This window comes from Pleurodeles waltl, chromosome 7, assembly GCF_031143425.1.
Source record: "Pleurodeles waltl isolate 20211129_DDA chromosome 7, aPleWal1.hap1.20221129, whole genome shotgun sequence".
In the NCBI taxonomy this organism is placed as follows: Eukaryota; Metazoa; Chordata; class Amphibia; order Caudata; family Salamandridae; genus Pleurodeles; species Pleurodeles waltl.
Window position 1 is genome coordinate 450,830,022 of NC_090446.1, and position 26,850 is coordinate 450,856,871.

General features: G+C 44.4%; 1 protein-coding gene across 1 annotated transcript in view; it reads right to left on the minus strand.

The window, feature by feature from the left end:
- The window catches only part of LOC138304170 (phosphatidylinositol transfer protein beta isoform-like), a 70,103-nt gene that overhangs the window by 33,883 nt on the left and 9,370 nt on the right, over positions 1 to 26,850 (minus strand). Inside the window, exons 2-5 of the mRNA XM_069244000.1 lie at positions 21,499 to 21,529; positions 12,740 to 12,885; positions 8,919 to 9,010; positions 543 to 550 (exon numbers count right to left, since the gene is read on the minus strand). Coding sequence (XP_069100101.1) covers positions 543 to 550; positions 8,919 to 9,010; positions 12,740 to 12,885; positions 21,499 to 21,529 — 277 coding nt within the window. The remainder of the gene's footprint in view (positions 1 to 542; positions 551 to 8,918; positions 9,011 to 12,739; positions 12,886 to 21,498; positions 21,530 to 26,850) is intronic.

The following is a 26,850-nucleotide window of genomic DNA, read 5'->3' on the forward strand; positions in this document are numbered from 1 at the left end:
TTAACCACTGACCTACGGTACATGATAAGAGACATGATGATCTGGCCTCATGCAGCTCATAAGGACAGAGCACAGCATGAACAGACAGGCTACATTCACCAGGAATAGAAGAGCTCAGGGAGAGACACCATCTGGACCGTGACAAGAAACATGCGAAAGACACAAGAGCTGACAACGAGGGTGGGCACAATGATCATCATGGAATTGACACCATAGTAACCTAAAACACTGAATGGAGAAGGAAAGTTTGATCGTCATGAACAGTAGTGCATGAGACTGAATTTTTATCATGACCAACAGTGCTTTAAAAAAGAATCCAGACCCATTCTGACAGTCATCACACATTGGCACATTAGCAGATATCGCAACAGGAAGGGCAACACACTGCCTTCAAAGGGATCGTGCTTGGAGGGTCCCACACTCACCAGGAAAAGTGTCTTAGGACAATACCGCGGATAACAGGTTGTATGGTTAATGCAGGTGTATACATTGCTTAACAAAATTTTCAGCAACATGCAATTGAAATAGAAGCATAGACTTACTGTGACAACTGCGGCCCGGATTCAAGGCAGGAGGAAAGGGGAGAAAACAAAGAGAATACATTATATATCACACTGCACAAATACAATGCAAATGGGAAAAGCAAAGTCCCAACACAGGAGATAAGACTGAGGTGCATTGGTGCAATTTTGAAAGCCATCAAATAGGTTGCTTTTTTCTAAGGCTCATGCAATGCTGAAAAACAGCCTGCTTGTAACACTATGTGGCACATATAGCTACTACAAAGATGACTGCATGTTTAAAAGTATGGCCATGAAAAGAGCCTTCTTAACCTTACAGGTACACACGTCACCTGACCAGCAGCACTTCATCAGCATATCAACAATACCACACCATCACTTGTTTATGGGCCCTATTCCTAGCCTGTTGCAGGAGAGGTAAAATTACACACAATTTCAAGCCTCAGGTGACTCTGAAAGGTATACATGATTATACCTTGTATTCTAGCCAATAAAGATTTTTGCTGACCGAACATGATCATAACTGTTGTTCCAAGCTTGCCTCACCTTTTGGTATGTGTATTTGTAAAGCACACTATCACCCTCGGGGATATCCTGGCACGGAGAGAGAGAGGGAGAGAGGGAGGGAGGGAGGGAGAGAGAGATGGAGAGAGGGAGGGAGGGAGAGAGAGAGAGAGACTACAAACTGCAGCTCAGAATTGATTAAAACAGGTGGTATTACTGCGGTATTCCCCATATTCCCCGATGTTAAACTCCAAAAAGGACTGTGATACCACTAATAGAAAATACTGCACACCGGAGTTTACAGGAAGCAGTATTACTAAAATAACTACTAATACAATTCTGTGTCTTAACACACCTAAGAAACGTATGCTTTGCGGTTTACACATCTATGTGAGCGCCACATATCAATGCTATGGGGGATAGGCCTCAAATGTGTCCATATTCACAGCTACTTGGTACTGACATTTATAATTCACCCTCACTCTAGCTCAAGTACCGGAGCATCTGCATTGCCAAGCAGAGTTTTCCAGTACCAGTGTGTGTTTTTTGTGAGATTGGATACCTACATGTGTGAGTGAGAGTTAAAAAGAAGAGTGAGAGAAGGAGAGAGAAAAAAGACCACTCAGAAAAGGTTTTTTTAAAGTACTGTCTAAAATGCTGCGTCTGTATGCACAAGAGAACGTATAAGTGTTCTTAGAGCAGAACAAACATGGAAATAAGTCTGGCACCCTGAAGCTGAAAATATACATAAAACAGAAAACTTCAGTATTATCTCATGTTTGTGATTCAGTTTGTGTAACGTGAGTTAAACACACGATGAACATATTATTACAAACATGAACAGTTTAAGTGTGATCTTTAATTGGTGCAGAAGTCATTACTTTTGCTAATCCAAACTCTCTCACACCAGCTACCTCAATAGTGCTAATGCCAGCCTGGCTGCATTGTAAGTTTAGAGGACTTTTTCCTTCTGGTACACAGCCTCTTCACCCTTTTTTAGCTGGCACATCTAAGGACAAAAAGCTGTGTTCTGTAAATAACCTTCTGAGATCCATGTCACTTTAAAAAGGAACGACTGGCCACTTAGAGGAACACCTTCACATCTCATTGAAAGTTTGCTGAGACACTCAAAAGGAGAGTCACTCCAGGCATATCGGTCCACCCTTGCTGGGTCCTTTCAAATTAAGAAACCAAAGACATACTTTCTGTTTTTAATAAATAAACTTGATATTATGACAGTTGCAATGTAAGCTCATTTCAATCACTAATAAAAATAAATATGTCGGGTATTCTAATTGTGAAAAGATTTTCTGCTTTGATGATAAAAAAATTGTCACTTCCAACATAACTCATTTTTATCATACTGGAAATGCTTGGTATACACCGATGGACTGAAATGCTCTAGGATCATATATGCTGCCTACAAAACGTTACAGGATAGAAAATGTGCACAGATCTCAAATGTCGCATTAGGAATTAGCCATAAAAAAGCAAAGGCTTTCTTCGCAGAGATCACAGCCTCATACATAAACAGGGTTGATACACATTTAACAAGCCGGCACAATCAATTCTGAGTTGGAGTATTAGAACTGCTTGCCTCAGTATACATTGTTGGCCCCTTTCATCTAAATGAACAGAGGTGTGCTAGGGTCAGAGTGCAATATCAAGCTAAGTGGGTACACTATCCTGGAACATATCAATAAAACACAAGGCTGGTCCTATATATACCATGGGCCCAACTTCACACAATAGCCTCAAAAGGTGCAATATCCCACAAATGCTGGGCCATTATCATAAACCACAGGCATACAACACTATGCAGGTCTGTAGGAAGCTGGCTCTGTATATACTAAATCAAAATGAGATATAGGCCCTCATTATGACATTGGCAGCCTCTACCTGAGAACGCCAAAGCCACAGGCACCAGAAGACCACCAGAATATGGTTACTGAAGGATTTCTGCTACATTTAGGGCTGATATCCAGCAGTAGCCATGCTGGCAGGCGGTGGTGCCTAGTGGTGTTACCACCTGCACTGCCCCACCAGGAGGACGTCGCCAGCCGTATTGAGACCATTAATATGGCCTGGCAGTGTCCTACCAGCGGTGCGCTGCTGGCGGTAGCAGCGCCCCTTCCCGTTCCCTACCGGACAAACCACCTGCCGGACAAGGTAAGTTGGGCGTCCGACAGGGGAGGGGAAGGGGGATGTTGTGTGTGAGGTCTGCGCGTGTGTGGGTGTCTGAAAGTGTGTCCATGTAATAATGCGTGTGTGGATGTATATGTGTATGCATGCCTGAATAAGTGAGTGAATGCGTGTGAGGATGAGTGTTAGTGAATGGGTGTATGGATGAGTGCGAGTGAATGTGTGTATGGATGAGTGTTAGTGAATGGGTGTATGGAAGTGTCAGTGAATTGAAGTGTCAGTGAATGGGTGTATGCATGGAGCATGTGGGTGTATGTGTGCATGTATGCGGGGAGGGAGGTGGTGGGTTCTGTGTCAGAGGGGGTGAGGGGCGCTATGTGTGTTGGGGTAGAAGGTGCTTGCTGGGGTGGGGGGCGTCCACCGGTGACAGGGAAGGAATCCCATGTCACTGGTAGCCACGGTTTTTGTGGCAGTGCTACTGCCGTGGAAACCATGGTGGTAGGCCGGCTCATAATGCTGCCGGTGGCCTGCTGTGGACTGTCAGGTGTACAACTCCGGCCTGGTGTTTCATACAGCCATGGCGGTATGAGTGGAGATGTGCCAGCCAAGCCGGCACACTCATAAAGGGCAGATACTGCCACAGTAGGGCCATAGTGTGCACAGGGTCCAGGGGTTCCCTAGACGCTTAACAGAGGCTAAACTAGACAATACTAAAGCTCTCTTTTGTGGTAGTGTGGGCGAGCAGGGTAGTGCAAAGCATTGGCTGAACACCGTCAAGAAATGAGGCACACACTCAATGACTAACTCTAGGCCAATTGGTTTTACATAGCTAAAATGTATTTGTTACTTTATTTCTAGAAATAAAAGATTCTCGTTGCAGGTAAGTACAGTTGTAAGTATGTATCAAGCATATGTATCAAATGAACTTTTATGTTTGGCAACTAACGGTTTCCAGGCAAGTAACACTTTTCAATTTCAAAAGTTGACAGTGTAATTTTCAGAACAGTCCTATGGGAGGAAAAGTGCTATTGCAGTTTCAAGGTAAGTACTCGACATACAGTTCCAGAGGTTAGGACGTCCACTGGTCAAGGTTCAAGATGACCCCAAACATAAACCACCAGCAGCACGGGGCCAGGTGGGTGCAGAGGTCAAAGTTGGATTTAGGATGGCATCCTGTGGAGACTGGAGGCACTCGTAACAGATCTGCAGGCAGGAGGTAAGTACCCGCGATTTCAGAGGGCAGACCTGGGGGGTTTAGGTGAGCATGGGGAGGGGGAGGTTGGGGTCACAGGTTAGCACCAAACACACACACACAGCCTCACAGGGACAGCTTTTCAAAAGGGGAACCCCGGGGGTCACATAGATGCTGCAAGCTGGGTCAAGGGGTTTCGGTTCCAGAAAACCCAAGGCTGGACAAGGAGGAGGACCGCCTGCTGAACACTGCTGGCCCATCGGTGGGATTCCCCAAGGTTAGGGGGCTGCGGGTGCAGGAGTATCTTTGGGTGTCGGGTATCATCGTCTGGTTTGCTCGCGATCAGGGGAGGAGGGGGGGGGGGGGGGGAGGAGGGTAGGACTTCTGGATTTAGGCTGCAGGCGTGTTGGCCAGCAGGGGTCAACCCAGGATGGACACAGGGTCTGAATCGACTGGGGACCTGCTCTGGACCAGTGGGCCACCTGGACACAGGAAGTGAGGTGTCAGGTGCAGAGTGGCCAGGACTCGCGGATCTGGGCGGTCTTGGAGTCCTTCCTCGAGTTTCTTGTGGACAGGGCCATTGTCCTTGGGGGTTTTTGGTCCTCTGGTGGGCAGGTTGTCCTCCTGGGGTATGTAGAGGTTGCTGGTCCTGCAGGATGCGTCACCTTTTTGTAGCACAGTCCTTGAAGCTGCAGACAGGCCGGTAGGGCTGGGGCCAAGCCGGCTGTCGTCTGGACTCTTCACTGCTGCGGGGGTCGGCTTAACAGTCTGTATTCTTTCTTCTTGTCTTGAGGTCACCAGATCTGGTGAGCTACGTTCAGGGGTGCCTCTAAATCCTAGATTTAGGGGCGTTACAGGGGTGAGAGGTCAGTAGCCACTGGCTACTGTCCCTGAGGGTGACTACACCCTTCCTGTGCCCACTCCTTTTGGGAAGGGGGGCACATTCCTAGCCCTACTGGTCCCTGTCCTCCAAACCAAGACGCAGGATTCTGCAGAGAGGTGGGGTCACTACTGCTCTGGACACCTTAGGGGTGGTCCTAGCTGGAGTGGTCACTTTTCTCTGTTTTTCTTATCTTTCCTGTTAGACTTGCCGCCAACAAAGGGGCTTCGGGGGGGGGGGGGGGGGGGGGGGGAGTGGTTGTGGCAGGCAGGCATCTCCACAAGCTGGAGTGCCCTGACGCACTGTAACAGGAGGCCTGAGCCCTTGAGGCTCACCGCCAAGCGTTGCAGTTCCTGCAGGGGGGAAGTGTCAAGCACCTCCACCCAGAGTATGCTTTGTTTCCGACTCCAGAAAGCACAAAGGCTCTCACCCCATGGGGCCAGAAACATGTCTTTTAGTGGCAGGCTGGCACAGACTGGTCAGCCTTACATTAAAGGGCTGGTTAAAATATAAGGGGCATCCTTAAGATGCCCTCTGGGTGCACTGTACAATAAATCCAGCACTGGCATTAGTGTGGGTTTATTGCGCTGAGAGGTTTGATACCAAACTCCTCAGCTTTCAGTGAGCCATCATGGAGCTGTGGAGTTCGTAATGACAGACTCCCAGCCTATGAACCTAATATGGCCACACTGCACTTACAATGTCTAAGAATGGACTTAGAAAATGTAGGGGCATATTGCTCATACAGATATGCCCTCGCCTGTCGTATAGTGCACCCTGCCTTGGCTGTAAGGCCTTCTAGAGGGGTGATTTACCAATGCCACAGGCAGCGGGTGGTGGGCATGGCACCCTGAGAGGGATGCCATGTCAACTTTAGCTTTTTCCTCCCACAAGCACTCACAATCTGCAATAGCAGTGTGCATGTGCCTGGTGAGGGGGTCCCTTAGGGTAGCACAATACATGCTGCAGCCCTCAAGAACCCTCCCTTGTCACAGAGCCCTCTGTACCACTGGTACCTTTTACAAGGGACGTAGCTGTGTGCCAGGGGTGTGCCAATCGTGGGAACAACGGCACAGTTTAGGGAAAGAAAATTGGTGCTGGGGCCTGGTTAGCAGGATCCCAGTACACTCTCAATCAAGTCAGCATCAATCTCGGACAAAAAGTGCAGGGGGGGGTGGCAGGAGGGGAAACCATGCCAAAAGGGGCACTTTCCTACAAGGAAAACCATTAAACCATGTGCTGTCCACTGCTTATAGCTCCTGACCGGTCATACTTGTTCTGGGGTGTCATTGTAATCACCCAGCAGGGCCAGTTCATGTAATTCAGTCAACTGCATGAATATACGCACTACATGATACAGAGCATGAGGATGAAGCTTTTCAAATGAAGATTTCCAAATGAGGACCACTTGAAAACTGTGATGCTGAAGAATGGTGCCCAGGGTTGAAAGGAAACTGATTGGAGCTCCTGGCTCAACAACAGACACATGAGAAAGCTGTGATGTGTGTGCAACCTATTGAAGTAGCTGTATCCCTCCGCTCACTTCCCACAGCTGTAATGATATGAGGGAGGACTACGACCCCTCACTTTACAAACCCCACTGCCTCCATTCAGCCATACTGGGAACACCTAAGAGTTTGCTTTAGAGACTGAAATTGTAATAATTTTAGTTTCCCATACCTTTCATCATAATGGAAGAATTCAGAAGAATGAGCAGGTTAAAGTACCACAAGTTTAAACTACAAGTGTCTTTTTGCATCGTGTTTTGGATAGCATGCCACCTTTGCACTGCCCTTTAAAGGCTCAACTTTATCTTTTCAAAGTGTATGCTCTCTAATTGGAAAACAGCAGTGGATCAAGATTAGACAGGGTTAAGTTGAGCCAAGATCCCATGAACCAATACCACAGAGTGCTGGCCCACCAAAAAAAGAAAAAACAAACAAACAAAAAACAAAAGAATAACATTAATGGAGCACCAGCTCATTAGCACACAACGCTGGACCAAGTTCAAACATCTGTCAATGTGTTTTGACCCATCAAATTTACAGTCCAATCCACCCCGCCACTCCACTCCACCCGACACTCCACACCGCCCGCCCTCCACACCACACTCTACTCTACTCTACTCCCCACACTCAACCCCACCCTCCAACCCACTCCACCCCCCATTCCGCCCTCCCCTCCACCCTTCCCTCCACTCCACCCTCCCCTCCACCCCACTCAAATCTATGACTCCAATCCACTTAAACCCACTTCAATATACCCCCTTCCACTCCACCCCACACCACTCAATCAATCAATCCCGCCCCACAATCTATTCCACCCTACACCACTCCACACCACTACTCTCCATTCTACACCAACCCACTCTAATCTACCCACTCCAATTTACCGCACTGCACTCCAACCAACCCAAATATACCCCAATCAAATCTACCCGCCAAATCAAATCTACCTCGCTCCACTCTCTCAAATCTACCCCACCAATCTAACTCACTCCCTCACTCCAAACGACCCTACCCCAAACGACCCTACCCCAAACGACCCTACCCCAAACGACCCTACCCCAAACGACCCTACCCCAAACGACCCTACCCCAAACGACCCTACCCCAAACGACCCTACCCCAAACGACCCTACCCCAAACGACCCTACCCCAAACGACCCTACCCCAAACGACCCTACCCCAAACGACCCTACCCCAAACGACCCTACCCAACTCGACTCCTAACTACCCCACCCCAATCTACCCCACTCTGTGCCACTAACATGTATCCATGCTGTACAGCAGCAACACCGCTGTACATCACGTCTATAACACATTGCTAAACCTAACAGTTCTCCCATAGGCAAGACATATTGGCTATGCCTGTGCTTATTATTGCTTACTTACTCTAATGACTAGGAATACCACAAATACTTTATAACCTTTTCTACATCTGTGAAGCCACATATGTCAAAGCAGAATCAGGATGTGTATTGCCAAACATGAGACAATGGAAGCATTCCCCTGTGGGGTATCTATGGTCACATATTTAAGACCATTGAAGGGGTTGCCCTACTTGTACCACACACATATGGTGAAGCTTTCTGGAAGAGAGATGTTCTAAGACCAGATATAAGGCTTAACAATCAGATCAAAGGAATGCAGCATTTTCTACTTTGGGTGGGAGGTAATCTGGTTGTGACATCTATAATTCCCGCACTGATCGCTAGGTTAAATTTGGCTGATCTGGTAAGATGTTTTAGTGTCCTCTTACATCCTCTCTGTGTCATCCTCTCCTGAAGTTACACGCTCGGATGCAAAAGATAACCATCACAGTTTTGGAGTGCTGCTCATTGGTAATGGGCTATAACTACTTTGGGTGGGTGTATTTGAAGAATAGAATCACTGCAGTGGGCATTGTAATATTTATAGTGTGAAACTCAGTGTTCACATAAAAGAAAAGGAGAACAGAGGGACTGCAGGGAATAGAGGAGACGCTACATTTTTTCAGTATATGATCAGATTCTGCACTAGGTTGGAAGATGACAAATTTTCTACATGGGCACTATTGACAAGTATGGTCTACTAATTTAGTGACTGAATAATCACTGTGTGTATACACAGAGCTTCTACAGTGGGGTTTGTGGAGAGCACTTATAACCATCTTTAGTTTTTTGGGGGTTGAATACTCACTAGTTCGACAGTAGGGATAGGCATTCCAGGCTTTCTCGTGAAATATAAGTGATCCCTCTGGGGCAAACATCTTCACAAAGGTTGGGACTTTACTGTAAAACAAGAAGTCAGGTGTCAGAGAATGCCATGTAGCACATACACAAATGCAGCCTCTATTTCTCCTAACTATGGAATGTTGTCTTCTAGATGCACAGCTGTATGTCCAACGTTACAAAACGCCAATAAAGGCCAGTCCCAGGCTGGCCTGACAAAAGGAATGAGTTACAATGAAACCAACTCTGTTCTGAGAGCACACATTCACAATAACTTCTCACATTGTGCATTTTATTGCAATAACTCATTTCCTAACTGATGTACAATGGGGCCTTCTTCCTCCATGTCAGTATAGAAGATACCACGCAGGCCACTGCTTTTATTCAGGTTCGCTTGTAAGTGATGCATTTTAGTTAATCACTCTCTGCTCTGCAAGCCCATAATTAGTGTGTGCTTCTTCCTTGTGCCCTGGAACTCACACTGTCTTTTGGGAGCACCTCCCTCTGCATACTTAGGGATTCTTAAAGAGGTTCTCAGTATTTGGGGTGTCAATACCACACAAAGCAAATACTTTTAGGGTGTGTGGCACTATTTACTGGGTGCCAGATTACCAACACATTCCATGTTCCACACTTCAGAATAGGCATTACGCAGCAAAATTCATAGTTTGTAAAGATTATGGCAATTACCAGTCTGACTAAAATTATGGCCCCAATAAGAAAATGGTGAGCAAATACTTACAAAACAATACCCTATTGGTTTAATGTTGGAGTAGTCTCGCAGAACTGATAACCCACTGCTATCACTTTATAAGGCAGGGTTCTTCCTGGGTCACTTGACAGTGCACCATCACCAATTTTCAGCCTCCGTCTTCTTTATAATGAAAAATGCAATATGTCTGCTTGCTGAGGCTCTGATAGTTATGAAGTCACCCTTGCATTAATTTTCTTGGTGCACCTTGAATGCGTTATCAATGTGTCAAGTGGAACGTGGACACCAAGACCACCTTCATTTGAAAGCCATACCCTGTAAAAAAAATTGTCCTTTCAGCATTCTGCTGACAGAACATTTACTGGTGGCAGTCATTATCACAACACTTTGGATTTAACTGGTACTGGTTCTCTATGCCTTTTCTGATAAGGACCAAGTCTGTCTTGTTCTTTGCCATCAGAAAATCTATGGCTAATTCTAGGGTCTATGGGCATGGCCTATGAAAATCTTTGCTGGTCTGAATGGTAGCCTTTACTGCTGGTGCTACCAGTGGCCACCTGTTATAGTCTTGCCCAGTTACACATTAGGACTGGTTCCATCCTCTCATTTTGCACTGCCCCAATTTCTGCAACAAGAGCATGAGCCACTCTTCACACACTGTAGCTGCTTCAGATTATCTCGCCTACCAAGCTTTAGTGGAAATATGCAGCACATGGGCTTCCCCAGGAGATTTCTGCTTAATACTTCTCTATTTGCCCCCGAAGCAAGTACAACTCGCATCTTCCTCCAAGTTTCTAAGGACATCCCTTCAATCTTGGTGGAGAGGATCAGATAAAGCATATCCTGGTTCTCAAGGAGAACAGTCATACGAATTACATTTATGTCTTGAGTCACTGAACCCCAGTTCAGTTCTTTACCGTAGTATGGAGATCTTCTCCATCATATGGACTAATACTTGCTGAACCTCTGGACATTTTGGGTCTCGGTTTGAAACCCAAACAAACCTGAGCAGATTTCGGACTTCCAAGAGGGTTAGATGCTTTCAGAAGTTATATCCGAAATCTCAGTACTCTCCCTCAGGAGGTCAGAGCTTTTAGCCATATTTCTTCTAAAGGGCAATGTTCAATGCTTAATAAGGTACATCTCTTTTACAAGATGTCTTGGAAGCACGCCCTTAGCACCAACTTGCTTGCTTTTATCTGCCTTCCAGTTTTACAGCAAGCATCAAGTGATATCTTATGTACCCGTCCAGTATGTATTAGTTTTTACTGATCCATGAAGCCCTGCTCTTTTCTAGTGAAAGTTTCACACTAATTTGTTTTCTTCCTGAGGTTGATTGGTTATTGACATAAAGAAGCACAATCCCATCTCTATTGTAACTGCTATTTGTGCTTGGAGTCTTCATGTTGGAATCATCTCACCTGCCCATATGTCTCCTTGTGTACAACCTCTCTTGTAGAGTGCAGTATCTATCTTCTCCTTTGAGTCTTTAGGATCTCTAGTCTGTGCTCTTTCATCCTGTAATTCACTTCCCTTGTGGGCAACCACTATATAGTCTGCATGATAATTTCATGCTCTGCCCAGGTTGTACAAGGCACTCTCTCAGTTTCTCTCGGGTTCCCCAGTTTAGGCAAGCACTTTTCTCAAGCAGTGTTTTAATGAAAGCAGCAGAGAGAAACGTGTTTTTTTTTTTAACTTACAGATAAGTGTGACATTTTCTCCTTGGGTGCAGAGCTACGAATTTTACCCGATCACAAAAGTCTATAGAGATTCAAATATTAAACAGAGACCCTCACAATAGGAACCGTTCTTATCGCCATTTTGGTGCAAACTCTGTTTTACTTCAAAATCGGTATTATGACTGGTGAACAAACTGTCCATCACCTGGGTGTTTGGCTGCATGATAAAATGTGGCACATCTTGTGCAAGCATTCAGTCCACATTCCACGTTTGTGCACCTCAGAAGTGGGGAAAGCCATACTATGCTCCATTCTGCGGTCCAAAACTCAGAATGAGACCGTAAGAGCGTAATCAAATAAATTCTTACACCGACTACTATAAGGTCTTAGCAAAAGCACAATTACCAATCAGGGATAGGCAGGGTCTCTGATAAAGGCAGTTGTTGGAAATATTTAATTAAATCACTGCCATTTGGGAAATTGCCCTGAAATGCAGCTGTACATAGTACATATTTTCAGTAACATTCAATTATCCTATACTAAAAATTAAGTGTTCCTTTTACAAATAAAAGTTTGGAAAACTGTTGGTAGTGAACATTTGTTTGAGAAACTATTCCCTTAGCTAAATAGTTTTCATGACTGCTTGTCCTTCCTTGGCAGAGCTTTGTGTGCTCACAAATGATGCTCATTTCTTGAAAATGAACAAGCACAACTTTATTTTTCCCTATTGAGCTCACTTTTTTCTTTTAAGTTACAGGGATACAGCTTGATATGCGGTTACACGCTCATTAACGCATTAATTGGGAACTCAGAAGATTTTCAATGGTGTGAATTTACAGAGATTAGTTCCTTTCTAGAGAGCTAGTAATTTCCTACTGCAAAGTACCACAACTCCTCTTTTTTGCTATCCTACCCCTCCATTCTCCTATATCTCCAGAACTTCAGAGTATCTCAGGTTTGCTGTACCCTTCCAGCTTCTCAGGCAAAGCTAAGTGGCTAAACTAGGACAATCTCCAATATAAACCGATCTTATGCTTGTGCTCACACCCTAATCTGTACATAATTGATGTGGTGTCCAAATTAGGTCCAAGAGAGTAAAGCTGCTTCAGATTTGGAAGATACACTATTTACATTAGTTCCATTTAGATTCATTGAATGTACATGCTTCTTAAGAAAGTATCATGAAAATATGGCATAAACCTCAACCTACATTGGACAACCCTACTGTAAAACTGTAAAATGTCAATTTAATGTATCCTTTTACATCCACACCTGTTCCTCTCACACATCTTTCAATGGAACTATTTTTCATACATATCTTAATAATGCAAAAACAAATCTCTAAAGTGTTGATTTTTATTGGCAAATGCATCTCCCAGCACTTCTTTTTACACTCACCTCTGCAAATGGTATATTTTGTGTGTGTATTGCCCTTTTTCGCCATCTCTCTCATATGGCTCATTCTTTAGCACCTCAATCCCTTCACCGCCTCCAGTGTTATTCTTGCTTGCCTCAGCCACAGAGTACAGTTGACCGACCTGATACTGTAAAAGCAGAAAACAGAGGAAAGTGTGAGCCAGGATATCCTCAAAATCATCCTCACCCATGGAAACTGACCACAGCCCTACTAGTCAACCTAGCGCATCTTAAGAGTACGGAACGCGCTCAGCCAATTTGCCAATCTGTTAAACTGATTTTAAGATTGATGACATCTGAACTACTGCTCTTGAGACTATCAAATTCGCTTCTAGAAGCTAATTCTAAACTTTTTCAAGAAGACATCGTGAATTTCATTATTACATAAGCAAATCTTCGATTAGAGTAATGACGTGAACAGAAGCCAGACATGTCATAGGCAATGGTTCTTCTACATCTTCATCGCCTGCTTGTTGAGTGTCACGTGTCTGACGAAGCAGAGCTTCCAGACTCAATTACCTAGTAACCAAAAAGGCACAAAAGTGAGAGGTAAAATGGATACGGATAAATGTACCTTTACCACCTGAAATGCACTGCAGGCTATGCATTCTAACTCCCATGATAGAAATGGGATTGGCAAAAGGAAAATAACATGTTATGTGGCTACCAGGCACGCACTTCTATAATAAATATGCCTTTTAAAATACCTCTCTCTAAGAAGAATATAAAAATATTTGTAGTTGTTTTGAGTCAAAGTACTGGAGGCTGTCCCAAGACTGCTAGCAATGAATCAGGTAGAAGCAAGATGAAAAATTTGAAGGGTTTTAGCAAGCGTGCGGCATCGGCAACTTCCTATAGGTCACTCATGCAAGTTCTCACAGCTGTCATTGAAGTAGTTTATTTGCAGACACCTGCCCTTGCTGCAGACAAATTACAGAAATAGTTTAAAGCCCCTCTAAATCGAGATAGGCATGGTGAAACTGATAGCTAGTTAAGACGAATGGATTGGTTATGGATGCATAATATGCCAGTAGTAGCCTACATAACAAACTTGCTACATCTAAAAGTTGCCGCACAATTGCGGTGAAAAAAATGCACTCTGCTCTCCTATACAGTTTACTTTTAAACACTTTAAACAAAGCAGAAGTTGTGATCACACACCAAATCACAAAATAATAGTTAAACAGGGCAAAACTCCAAGAGATGTTCAGAATCACGGGTTCTTGTTATTTCTGGCAAATGACTGTATAAACAGTTTGAAGCACATGGCCCTGAGAAGGGTGCTATGCCAAGCAGCACAAAACGAATGCAGGGCACGATCTTAATTTACTGTTGGGACACTGGTTTGTTTCTTTTGATAGTTTTTCCATTTTCATTGTTAAATAACCTCTTTAAAACATAACATACTTCTCAGTCCATTTGAAAACTTGTCTGATTTAGACACAACTAATAAAAAGAGAAATTTCAACAATCAAGCAGTGAGGATGAAGAGTGAACTGTGAAGGGGCAAGGATGTTCTAAAATGGATGAAAGTAATGTACATTTTATGACTTTATCATTCTTCCTTTCCACTTACCTCCCCCACAGTCCAGGAAGTAGCTAAGAGTAAGACTACAAAATGCGAGTGCTTACAGAAGGATGCATGAAGTATTTAAATGTTCATGGAGGGAGCGAAAAGAGGAAAGAGAACATGCTAAAATGGATGTTGTACCAAGACCTTGGAATGGTGCACAACATCCACCGGTGATTGAAATCCAGAACGGAGACACCATCATGAAAATAGCTAGGGAATTCCAGACAAGGGTTACGATAGACTGGCAGAGATACTGCAAGAGGTGTACCTACACAGATATATTATTGATGGATGGCTGAGTGTTTGTTTCTGTGATGATTTCAGAAACAGGCTTTGTGGCCTGGACAGCATTTGAACTGTAACCAGGCACTCCTATCCGCCAAACAAGACAAAGCAAGCACAAACAAAAGACAACAGCAAGCATCGAGTGATTATTTCTAAAGTCCCTGAGTGACAAAGTCCTCATCTGGCTTCACAAAATAAAGACCAAGACTCAAAAGGTAGATAAGAATGGGGCTTTAGTATGGTTATTAATTTAGTGATGGGGTCATTACATCATGCCCAACTTATGTTTATCAGTCTCCTTTGCGATGACTTAAAGTATATAAAAAATAAAAAAAACCTTTAAGCATCTACAACCTTGGCCTTGGCTGAAGGTGTCACTGGTTACAGAGATGTAATCAGTAAGTCAGTGTTCCCACTTACTTTACTGGTCTCACTGTAGGGAAGCAAAGCGCCCTCTAATGGCTCAGCTGCTGCCTTGATGTCTTCTCCTCCCTCCGTTTCACTTACAATATAATTTTTTAATATATTTTAACCGTTTGTGATGGTTTTAATTAACTAAACAATAAAGTATTACTTCTACCTGTTTACATGCCCACTCCATAAGGTAACTCTTTTTGTGCTTACCCATTCTAACACTGTGCCATTTGTCACCAGCATCCTATCTTCCAGAAGCATCCGTTTTTCTGACACCTCTCTTTTGGCCACTTTTTCCCTGCTCCCCGCCACACAACATTGCTTGCCCTTTTGCCTCTATTCACAGCACCTGTTTTGTGCACCTCCCCCAAAGCAAAGGTATACTGAGTCCACTTAAACCTTAGTGATAGCGAATCTGTGTCCAAATAGCAAAAGCTCTCTAGAGTTAGCTGAGGCAAGAAGCTAAAGCTTATCCAGGAGGAATGTAAATCACTTGCAATACCACAGTAGTCAGAGAGTAACTCACTCACAAGGAAGAACCACACAAGTGTTGGAAAAAAAATATTCTTTATTACAGCATTACTACTAGACTAGCATTGGTATATCTCCTTTGGAGATATCTACACACAATACATACACAAAATAACTAGTAGAAATAAGAAATAGTATAAAATATACTGGGCCCTATTGGGGGTAGGGAGACCAGATGCTAAGTAAGTGGAATGCGAAATAGTGTATCCAACCAAGATGTGTGGTAATTAGCAAGGGGCAGATGAAAAAAACAGAGGTAACTATGGTAGAGTCCCCAGCGACCAGGTGCAGAGTGGTTACCTACCCAGTTGTACCATAGAATAATACAGGGAAGTAGTGGTTGGAGTTTATGTTTCAGGGCCCTTCCCAGTGGACCTCAAGGAAACCAACAGGCAAGAGGGAGGTTGGGGAGTGTTCCCCACCCAAGGATACCCAGAAGACAGGAGTACCTACACCAGGGTATCCTGATGCACAGGAGAAGGAACTCTCACTGAAGTCAGTGGATGCCTAGGATTGTCTAGGAGAGCAGTCTTAGTGCTGTGGTCGCTTCTAAAGCGGGGTTAGGAGGGGGCCAGGATGTAGTACATCTTGACGAATTCGGTGAGTCGGGCGTTGATGGCTTGCTCGATGACTTTGGCCAGGAAGGGAAGCAGAGAGATGGGTTTGTAGTTCGTGAGGTCCTTCGGGCCTGCGGAGGGTTCAATCAGCATGGGGTTGACCTCTGCGTGCTTCCAGTCTTCATGGAAGGTGGCGGTCTCTATAAAGCAGTTGATGGTGCAGCAGAGCTCGGGCACAATGGTGTCACTGGCTTGGTTAAAGATGTGGTGGTGGCGGCAGGGGCATGAGGGGGCTCCAGAGTGGACGGTCTTCATGATCCGTAGTGCTGTCCCTGGAAAGGGTGGTCCAGTTGGTCAGGGTCGGCTGGGATCAGGAACCACTGGGTGCAGTGGTTGCGGGTGGGGCTGGTGGGTCCTGTGTTTGAAAGAAAATGTAGCAATGGGAGTCTTCTCACTAAAAGCAGACCTATTTCGGCTCCAACGCAGACCACCAGTGGTTCCAGAGACCAGGAGCAGAAGATGTCTTGCGGAGAATTCCTCGTAGAGTCTTCCTCGATGAATCTGAGGACCCACCCTCGGGGGAGCCCTTAAGTAACCTAAAAGGGGGTTGGTCCGGGACGACATCTACCTTGCCTAACCAGCCAGATCCTCCCAGGGGCCTCTGCACATCTTATTTTCAAGATTGAAGACTCAATTGGCCACCTGGCAGAGCTCTGTACACCTCCCTAGGGGAGGAGATAGACAGGTGGGTGGTCACTCCCCTGTCCTTTGTGCAGTTAAGCGCCAGAGTGGGAACCGGGGGTTCCTGAACTGGTGTAAACCAGATTATGCAAGGATGACAACAAATGTGCCCTTCAAAGCAGTCTGGTGGTGCTCAGTGGCCACCTCACCCCATCTCTTAGACACTTATACAGGGGGATGGGGTCATACCGCTCCCTTGCAGTAAATCCTTTGTTCTGCCATCCTCTGCCTGAGCCAGGCTCACCAGCAGTTAGGCAGAACAGTGTCTGAGGTCGGAAGCGGCCTGGGCTGGCAGCCAGACCCCGTAAGGCTGCACTGGCAGAACTTGATCCTCCAAGAAACCCCTGGAGTACAGGGGGTCATGCAACTAGCACTGGAATCAGTGTAGTTGCAGGATTCCATCATGTTTGATACCAAACATGCATAGTTTTGAAGAAGCCATTTTGTAGTTGGACCACACATGTTGACCAGTGTCCACTACATACCTTAAGATGGCTTCTCACACTTACAAAGCTCAGGGAATGGAGTCTGGGGTTTGTAGGGGTAACCTGCTCATGCAAGGGTACCCTGATACTTATGGACATGCACCCTGCCCTTGGGCTGAACGGCCTACCCAAGGGGTGACTTACAGTGTCTAAGTGCAGTGACCCAGATATAAGGTAAGCCTCGTATCAAAAGTGAAAGGTGCAAGCATCATTTCTCCAGGCTGCAATGGCAGGCCTGCAGACACAATTTGCATGGGCCCCCATGGGTGGCATAATACATGCAGCAGCCCATGGTGGTCCCCTGGTGTCGCAAGGCCCTGGTTACCCAAGTACCATTTACTAGAGACTTACATTGGTACACCAGTATGCCAATTGTGCGTGTAAAAGGTTTACCAGTAACCATGTTTAGAGGAGAGAGCACATACACTAGGGTCCTGGTTAGCAGAACCCCGGTGAATTACAGTCTAAACACAATGATAGGAAAAAAGTGAGGGTAACTATTCTAGAAAGATAGTACTTTCCTACAGCTGCCATAAAAAAATGCCACAAATATATATTTTTTAGGTTGTAATTTTTTGTTTTGAGGCCACAATATTTGGCAAGCCAGATCACAACGTCCTAGGCTGCCAAAGAAGATACATAAAGCAATTAAGTGAGCTTGCTATGGTGAAGCCTTTATTGATTTATATTGATATATTGCCACAAGGATTGCGCAACTGTCCATAGGGGGCACAGACTTCTTTGAAGTAGCATGACAATCAGCATTTACAAAACAACATGTAGAAGTTGGCTCTGTATGCACTATTTCAAAGTAAGGAATAGTATGCACAGAGTCCAAGGGTTCCCCTTAGAGGTAAGATAGTGGCAAAAAGAGATAATACTAATGCTCTATTTTGTGGTAGTGTGGTCGAGCAGTAGGCTTATCAAAGGAGTAGTGTTAAGCATTTGTTGTACACCCACAGGCAATAAATGAGAAACACACACTCAGAGACAATTCCAGGCCAATAGGTTTTTGTATAGAAAAATATCTGTTCTTAGTTTATTTTAAGAACCACAGGTTCAAGATTCACATGTAATACTTCAAATGAAAGGTATTGCAGGTAGGTACTTTAGGAACTTTGAATTAGCAAAATAGCATATACAGTTTTCACATAAATCACATATAGCTATTTTAAAACTAGACAGTGCAATTTTCAACAGTTCCTGGGGGGAGTAGGAGTTTGTTAGTTTTTGCAGGTAAGTAAACCACCTACGGGGTTCAAGTTTGGGTCCAAGGTAGCCCACTGTTTGGGGTTCAGAGCAACCCCAAAGTTACCACACCAGCAGCTCATGGCCGGTCAGGTGCAGAGGTCAAAGTGGTGCCCAAAACGCATAGGCTTCAATGGAGAAGGGGTGCCCCGGTTCCAGTCTACCAGCAGGTAAGTACCCGCGTCTTTAGAGGGCAGACCAGGGGGATTTTCTAGGGCACCGGGGCAGGGGGGAGGGGGGGGGGGGGGGGGGGGGACACAAGTCCACACAGAAAATACACCCTCAGCGGCATGGGGGCGGCCGGGTGCAGTGTGCAAACAAGCGTCGGGTTTGTAATTGAAATCAATGGGAGACCAAGGGGTCTCTTCAGCAATGCAGGCAGGCAAGGGGGGGCGGGGGGGGGGGCTCCTCGGGGTAGCCACCACCTGGGCAAGGGAGAGGGCCTCCTGGGGGTCACTCCTGCACTGGAGTTCAGATCCTTCAGGTCCTGGGGGCTGCGGGTGCAGTGTCCCTACCAGGCGTCAGGTTCTGTGAAGCAGGCAGTTGCAGTCAGGGGGAGCCTCTGGATTCCCTCTGCAGGCGTCGCTGTGGGGGCAACTCACGGTCTTGCAGTCGCCGGGGAGTCCTCCCTGAAGTGTTTGTTCTCCACAAGTCGAGCCGGGGGCGTCGGGTGCAGAGTGTCGAGTCTCACGCTTCCGGCGGGAAACGCAAGTTGTTTCAAAGTTGCTTCTTTGTAGCAAAGTCGCAGTCTTGGGTGAACAGAGCCGCTGTCCTCGGGAGTTCTTAGTCCTTCTAGATGCAGGGCAGTACTCTGAGGCTTCAGAGGTCGCTGGTCCCTGGGGAGAGCGTCGCTGGAGCAGTGTCTTTAGAAGTGGGGAGACAGGCCGGTAGAGCTGGGGCCAAAGCAGTTGGTGTCTTCTCTGCAGGGTTTTTCTGCTTAGCAGTCCTCTTCTTCTTAGGTTGCAGGAATCTGAGTTCCTAGGTTCTGGGGAGCCCTTAAATACTAAATTTAAGGGTGTTTTTAGGTCTGGGGGGTTAGTAGCCAATGGCTACTAGCCCTGAGGGTGGGTACACCCTCTTTGTGCCTCCTCCCGAGGGGAGGGGGGCACATTCCTATCCCTATTGGGGGAATCCTCCATCTGCAAGATGGAGGATTTCTAAAAGTCAGAGTCACCTCAGCTCAGGACACCTTAGGGGCTGTCCTGACTGGCCAGTGACTCCTCCTTGTTTTTCTCATTATCTCCTCCGGCCTTGCCGCCAAAAGTGGGGCCGTGGCCGGAGGGGGCGGGCAACTCCACTAGCTGGAGTGCCCTGGGGCACCTCCACCCAGTACAGGCTTTGTTACTAGCCACAGAGTGACAAAGGCACTCTCCCCATGTGGCCAGCAACATGTCTGGTGTGTGGCAGGCTGCTAAAACCAGTCAGCCTACACGGGTAGTCAGTTAAGGTTTCAGGGGGCACCTCTAAGGTGCCCTCTGGGGTGTATGTTACAATAAAATGTACACTGGCATCAGTGTGCATTTATTGTGCTGAGAAGTTTGATACCAAACTTCACAGTTTTCAGTGTAGCCATTATGGTGCTGTGGAGTTCGTGCATGACAGACTCCCAGACCATATACTCTTATGGCTACCCTGCACTTACAATGTCTAAGGTTTTGCTTAGACACTGTAGGGGCACAGTGCTCATGCACTGGTGCCCTCACCTATGGTATAGTGCACCCTGCCTTAGGGCTGTAAGGCCTGCTAGAGGGGTGACTTATCTATACTGCATAGGCAGTGTGAGGTTGGCATGGCACCCGGAGGGGAGTGCCATGTCGACTTACTTGTTTTGTCCTCACTAGCACACACAAGCTGGCAAGCAGTGTGTCTGTGCTGAGTGAGGGGTTCCCAGGGTGGCATAAGACATGCTGCATCCCTTAGAGACCTTCCCTGGCATCAGGGCCCTTGGTACCAGGGGTACCAGTTACAAGGGACTTACCTGGATGCCAGGGTGTGCCAATTGTGGAAACAAAAGTACAGGTTAGGGAAAGAACACTGGTGCTGGGGCCTGGTTAGCAGGCCTCAGCACACTTTCAAATCAAAACTTAGCATCAGCAAAGGCAAAAAGTCAGGGGGTAACCATGCCAAGGAGGCATTTCCTTACACAACACCTTTGCCTTCCCTTTCCTGCAAGAAATCCCAAATGATGAACTGCAATACAAAAGAAGGGTACCTTCATTTGCTTACACACAAATGACTGATTTCTACATAACCCCCCACTGTTTGTGCTTTAAAAAGAATACCAATAAACAAGACGCCTTTCCTAGACATCTTTCTTGCATAACTACCAAGAAAGGAACATCTAATTTCCTTTCTAATTTTTAATGTGTTATGTACTATGCATTCCCACTGAAATGTGTACATATTTACCTCAAAAGACTTTTATACTCTGTGTAATGTTTAATTTCTAGGAATAACATGTTAGATGACTTCATTTGTTTGCTGGGATTCTGCGCTGCAAGCACTCTTTAAGCCTTCAAAAACTCAGCTCTCCTGGAGCGAATCTTGATAGGTTAATGTCCCCTGCTGCCTAAGACAGCAATCAGAGTAAAACAAAGTTCCTGGTTTCCTTGTTTGAAGGTACTACTACAACTGTTTGTGTTGGAAGTCTGAAAACCAGACGGCTGAGGGATACCAGATTGCTGAATACCTGCATGTTCCAACAGGGAAGCGGTTTGAAGAACAAAAAAAAAGCAAGCACACATATAGTGAGGGCAAAGGTTGAAGCAAAGAGAAGGAAGCTTATTTAGATGGAGAGATGTAGTGCTTCTGATGGACTCATTTTGCTTTGCTATACAAACTCACTATGCAAAACATACAATTTACAAAAATCTGAACTGTAATCATGAAACAGTTAAACATACTCACCTCCTCCACTGAAATGGGCAGCAGCACTCTACTGCAAAACAAAACAGAGGATAGTAAGTAAGGGAAATTCAAAGCATGTCTAAACAGGCATGAAGCCAAGCAAACAACATTTTAGCAGAGCTTGACTCGAACAGAAGTGGCAATGTTGCTAGGCCGGCACCAGACGTTTAGCCTGGTTGAGCTAACCCAGCGTTGTCAATCAGTTATGACAAACCTAGCACAACCACAGGCGTCAAGCTCATTCATGACATGGTGGGATTAAGCTCTGAACAAGCTGAGAAAACAAACATTGATCCTTTACAATGGAGCTGGCAACATAATATAAACACAATACAAGATGCCAGACTTATTAGAAATACTAAGCAGTTAAAACCAATGGAAACGAAAAAAGAAAAACTAAGCTGTAAAAGTAAGTGAGAATCCATCTGCACAATAAATACAGGCCAAGAGTTGCTATAATTACAATTAAAACCTAAGCTAGTAACACCCAAAAACAAGCATTTACAATGCAAATGGTCTCGCATTTGCTTGAGTTAGAGCTATTGGTTTTATAAATGCATAACTGGACTACATAATTCTAGTGGCCAAGCATATAACTAAAGGGCTAGCAGACCTACTGGAATATTCTTTCAAACAAGGCCCTTAAAACACAAACTACTCCCAGCTGTAAAACAAAACTTCCACCAATAAGAGAGCTTAAAAAAGACACTGAATAATGTGAGGGGTTATTATTTTGAGGTCCCCACTAACCTAGTGTGGGGACATAGAGATGATCTAGATAGAAACCATGTTTTGGTGCACGTTTTGAAGGTGGTCCCGTTGTCCTAGGGCCACCACAGGCTGAGTTATGAGAAACAAGTTTTGTAAAAGTAATGCCCTGCAAAGCACTGTATGGCAAGTTTTCATGTCGTGAATTTTATAGTATGTTAACTCTAATGCATTGGAGCGACGTGTGAATGAACAAACTGGAAGTTCAAGTATGTAAGGGGTGAAGTAGGGACAAGTTCTGAGTCCCTTTAAGGATTCTTGTTCGTAACATAAGACTTCACAAGCACAGTGCAAGTGCTGTGCATGTTAAACCTAAAAAAATTTACATTTTGCAATCAAGACAATGAACTATAAATTCCTCAAAAATCACTCAGATATGAATGAGGCCCTTTTCCTTTATGATTTAAACCATAAACGGACAGGCTTGTAAACCAGCTAGTGTATCTGGGGATTGAAGCTACATTTGTGTATCATGTAGGTGGTACCATTCCAGTCTACAAAATGGTTGTTGAACAGAATTAACAGAACTCTTTCAGAACGTCCAAACCTGGGCTCAATACTCTGATTATGTTTTGTTGGACTCTGTAAGAAAATTACTTATGGAATAACAAACTTCCAGTAATGCCCTTTTTTATGGGTTTCTCCTAACCACCCCTGGGTAGTCTTCTCACAAAATATACCACAGTGAGTATCATAATGCACATTCCTATGGGTTGCTCCTCTTGCAGCTCCGATAAACTACACACTACATACTATAGTTGAGGCAAGATTACACTTCTTGAGGGTAGCATCCTTCAGCCCTGAGCACCTTCCAAGGCCACATATTCATTGTGGTTTCAACTCCATGATGCAGCACACTCCACAGATAACAGGTACCCATTTGTAAAACTGCATCTATGCTACACCTGTGTCCCACTTGTGTAGGGGCGGCTGCATGCTTGCAGTAACACACAGTTAAAGTAGATTATGTCATAAATGCACAACATCAAAACACTGCCCATACCAATCGTACTATATACACCTACACTTATATCTAATGCCCAAGCATTCTTGCACCTTTGTGCTTCAAAATCTTGCATTGGAAATCGTCATTGTACTTATCTCTTTGTTGTACATATCTGATGTGCAAGGAACTCTGAAGCTTTAAGCAAAACTCCTCACCAATGTGCTTAAGGTGCAGGGTCTAAGACGGTTGCTTTATCCACACAACTTGGCTGTATCTACAACTTGGGGTCTTTCAATCTTACTAGACATAGAAGATCACAAATATGTAAAGGCATTCTTACACAACACACAGACATAGTAGACACTAAGAGAGATATTGCATGTGGCTGGAGTAACACAAGCTTTCCTTACCTTGAAAGCTATAGCGGACTCAGGGGTGTGGAGTTTATTAAAGTATCTACTTGTCCAAGGGACAGATTGCTTCTTAAATCTACTTGTCCTGTTAAAAAAAAAAAAAATTCTACTTGTCCCTTTGGTGCCATGTAGGGCGGCAACAAATTATGGCAGCAATCTCATTATTAAAGAGCTCTGATAATAGCCTCTCTGATTGTGCCAGGGCCACTACTATGGAAGGGCTTGAATACTTGCAATTTCAATCCCTGCTATAGCAATGTCCTTATTTTCCCACCCTTCCGCACAACTACAAACTGGGGCTGGAGGAAGCAGTAAGCAGTAGTTCCAGGGTTGGAATGCCTACGAGTCTGAAAACCTACTAACTTGCGTTTCTTAAGGATTTTTAATTTACTTCTGACAATGCCAGAAGTAGAACTTCTTCCATGATTGGGGTAAAAATTGGTTGGAGGGAAAGTGAACTTGTAAACGCTCAAAAGATTTTCACATGAGAAAATCTACACATGCATATTTGCTCCTGCTAAAAAACTGTCCACAAATATTTTCTAGGCGTACGATTTCCCGGTCTATTTCTGTAAGTTCTTGTGAATTCATGTAAGCCACTAATTCAAAGACATATATCATGGGTGCACTTTTGTGACTTTATGAATTAGGTCCCTAATTAGGTCTGGTGTTAACAAAGACCTTTTATTTTTATTTAACTTCTATTTCTCTTTCTATCGGGTGTCTTTACTGTGAGTGATCGCATTCTGTTATTCCACAAGGAGCATATTGACACACAAATTAGTTTTGTTCAGTTCCAGAATCTACTGTGGCAATCATTGGTGCAATGAAACTGGAGGGGGGCCCCTGCAAAGAACATGGAGGTCCCCTCCTTCCCCATCCAAACTCACTCAGTGCAGGTACTGTGCTGTTGGGGGGGCGGGCTTGGAGGGGGTCTGCAGGCCCCTTTTTTACACTACTGGTGGCAATGTGTGCTTTTTGAGACCAAAAATTTTATTTTTTTATTTTTGCCAGTGCTTGTTACAATAGTGAGGGGCCTGGCAGCTCCCACAACAATAAAGTGTTACAAAAGCAATGTCAAAACAAGACACACATGGACAAAACCAAAAGACTCACAAAAAATGTCAGATAGGTTATCTTTACCAGTGCTTATTTATTTTTGTGTGTCCCATAATCTTGTTGAAAATAGTTGCACTGATTTTTCATTAAGAATAGTTTTTGGAAATACTAGCATGCACCAACATTTTACTAAATGAGGCCTCAAAGAAATGGCACCTAAAATTTCATAGTAGCAAAAAAAGTTTTTTTTAACCAACTTACATTTTTTCCCCCAACCATTTTCTTTTGAAATCAAAGAAACACTCTTGCTTACAAGCTTTTGCATCTAATCAGCTAGCATTCTGGGAGCATTATACTTTCACTCATATTGTTAAACTTTTCATTTTCAAACCTATATCTTTGGCACTGTCTGACAAATATTCCAGATTTTTTTTTTTTTCAAGTGTGCAGTGACTCTTGTTGCGCACAGAAAGTTTCGGTGTGATCCGTCAAGCAGGAGTCAAGTAAAAAAAACAAAAGGGGGTGGGGGAAAAAATATAAAGTTGTGTTTTCCATGTTAATTCCCATAGGACCTTTGAACACGACTACAGCCCAAACCTCTGGATGGAATTACACCAAATCTGGCAGAAAGCTAGCTTTTGGTACACACTGTGTTTTCGCTTATTAGGTGTAAATCCAAACTCTGTTCAGTAATTTTAGAAATTTAGGGAAATTCAAATTTGTATATCTCTGGCTACGACGACTTTGCGATTATTTCATGAATATTTCGGAGAAATACATACATTTTTGCACATTTGTGTGCAAAAAGAATCGCTGTAATTGGCTGACTGCAACCTGACAAAGTTGTGTCTGCCATTTTATTAAATGAGACATGGTCCCCAGGAGGGAAAATCCTAATTTAAAGTGGCATAAGGGGTCAGGATGTAGGTTTTCTGACCCCACGGAGTGATATAGGTGTATTTTAGGGGCAAATTATGGGTTTAAAGTAATTTTGCGTCCCCATGTGCGATACTCATGAAAATTTGCTAGTTTTCAAGAATGATTGCAACTTATTTAATGTGAAAAAATGTAGAAGAAAAAACAGACTCATTCATACACTAATTCAGACTAATGCGCCCACTCACACACCCTCTCAAACACTCATGCACCCACTCAGACTCACATCCCTACTTCCAGACCCACTCAGACACTCACGCACCCACAGATCCACTGAGAGAAACAAAGGCCGTGCGTGGCGCAGGGTTGGATAGTTATAGGATTAACGTATAGAAATCTAAAATTACTCTGCCTTTAAAAAAAACATAGATATTCACTGAAAAAGGCAACGGTTACAGGGGTTTTATAGTTAGGTTCTGAATTTACTCATGCAAAACCATAGAAATTCAACAGTTATAGTTCTTTCAAGTAACTATAACTCACACCTTCACCATGCACAGCTAGTTACTCCACAAATATCATTGATGACATCTTCTATGGCATCTTTGATATTATCTCTGCAACATTTGCAATAAAACTATTGGTAAGAAAACTGCAACTGGCAAGGGTGCGAGTTATAGCTATCTTAGGGCGCAAGTTATAGTTACTTGAAAGAACTCTAACTATAAATGCTGAATTTCTATTGTTTTGTACGAGTAAATTCAGAACCTAACTATACCGCCCCTGTAACCTTTGTTTTTTTTCTTTCAATAATATATATGTATATGCATTCTCTAATAAATTCCCCTTTGAGGATACTATGGGAGACTTCCCGGGGGTTTGTAAACTCAATACGTTCTATAAATTTGATTACTTTCTGAAACATAACTGTTTTCCACTAATACACCTGGCAAACATTGATTGCTTATAGGATTATTAATGGCTAGGATTAACTGTGTATAGCAATTAGAAACATTTGTTTGTCACCACTGTACTGAGACGGAGATTGCATGTCCTCAATATGGAATGAAGTTGTTAATATTTTTAGGGTTAAGCACAAAACGCTCTGCCCCTGCTTCAATCTCTATGGGCTTGTAACCACGCCCATCGCACACTAATGAGTTTGTTTGGTTTGTGGGCTTGCCTTCTTTCATTAGTGGAAGGCATGCATACGTCATGCCTTTTCTGGCGGTTAGCCCTCCTCGAGCGCACCGGCCAACAAATGAAAACATAGGAGACTCAGGAGGTCCA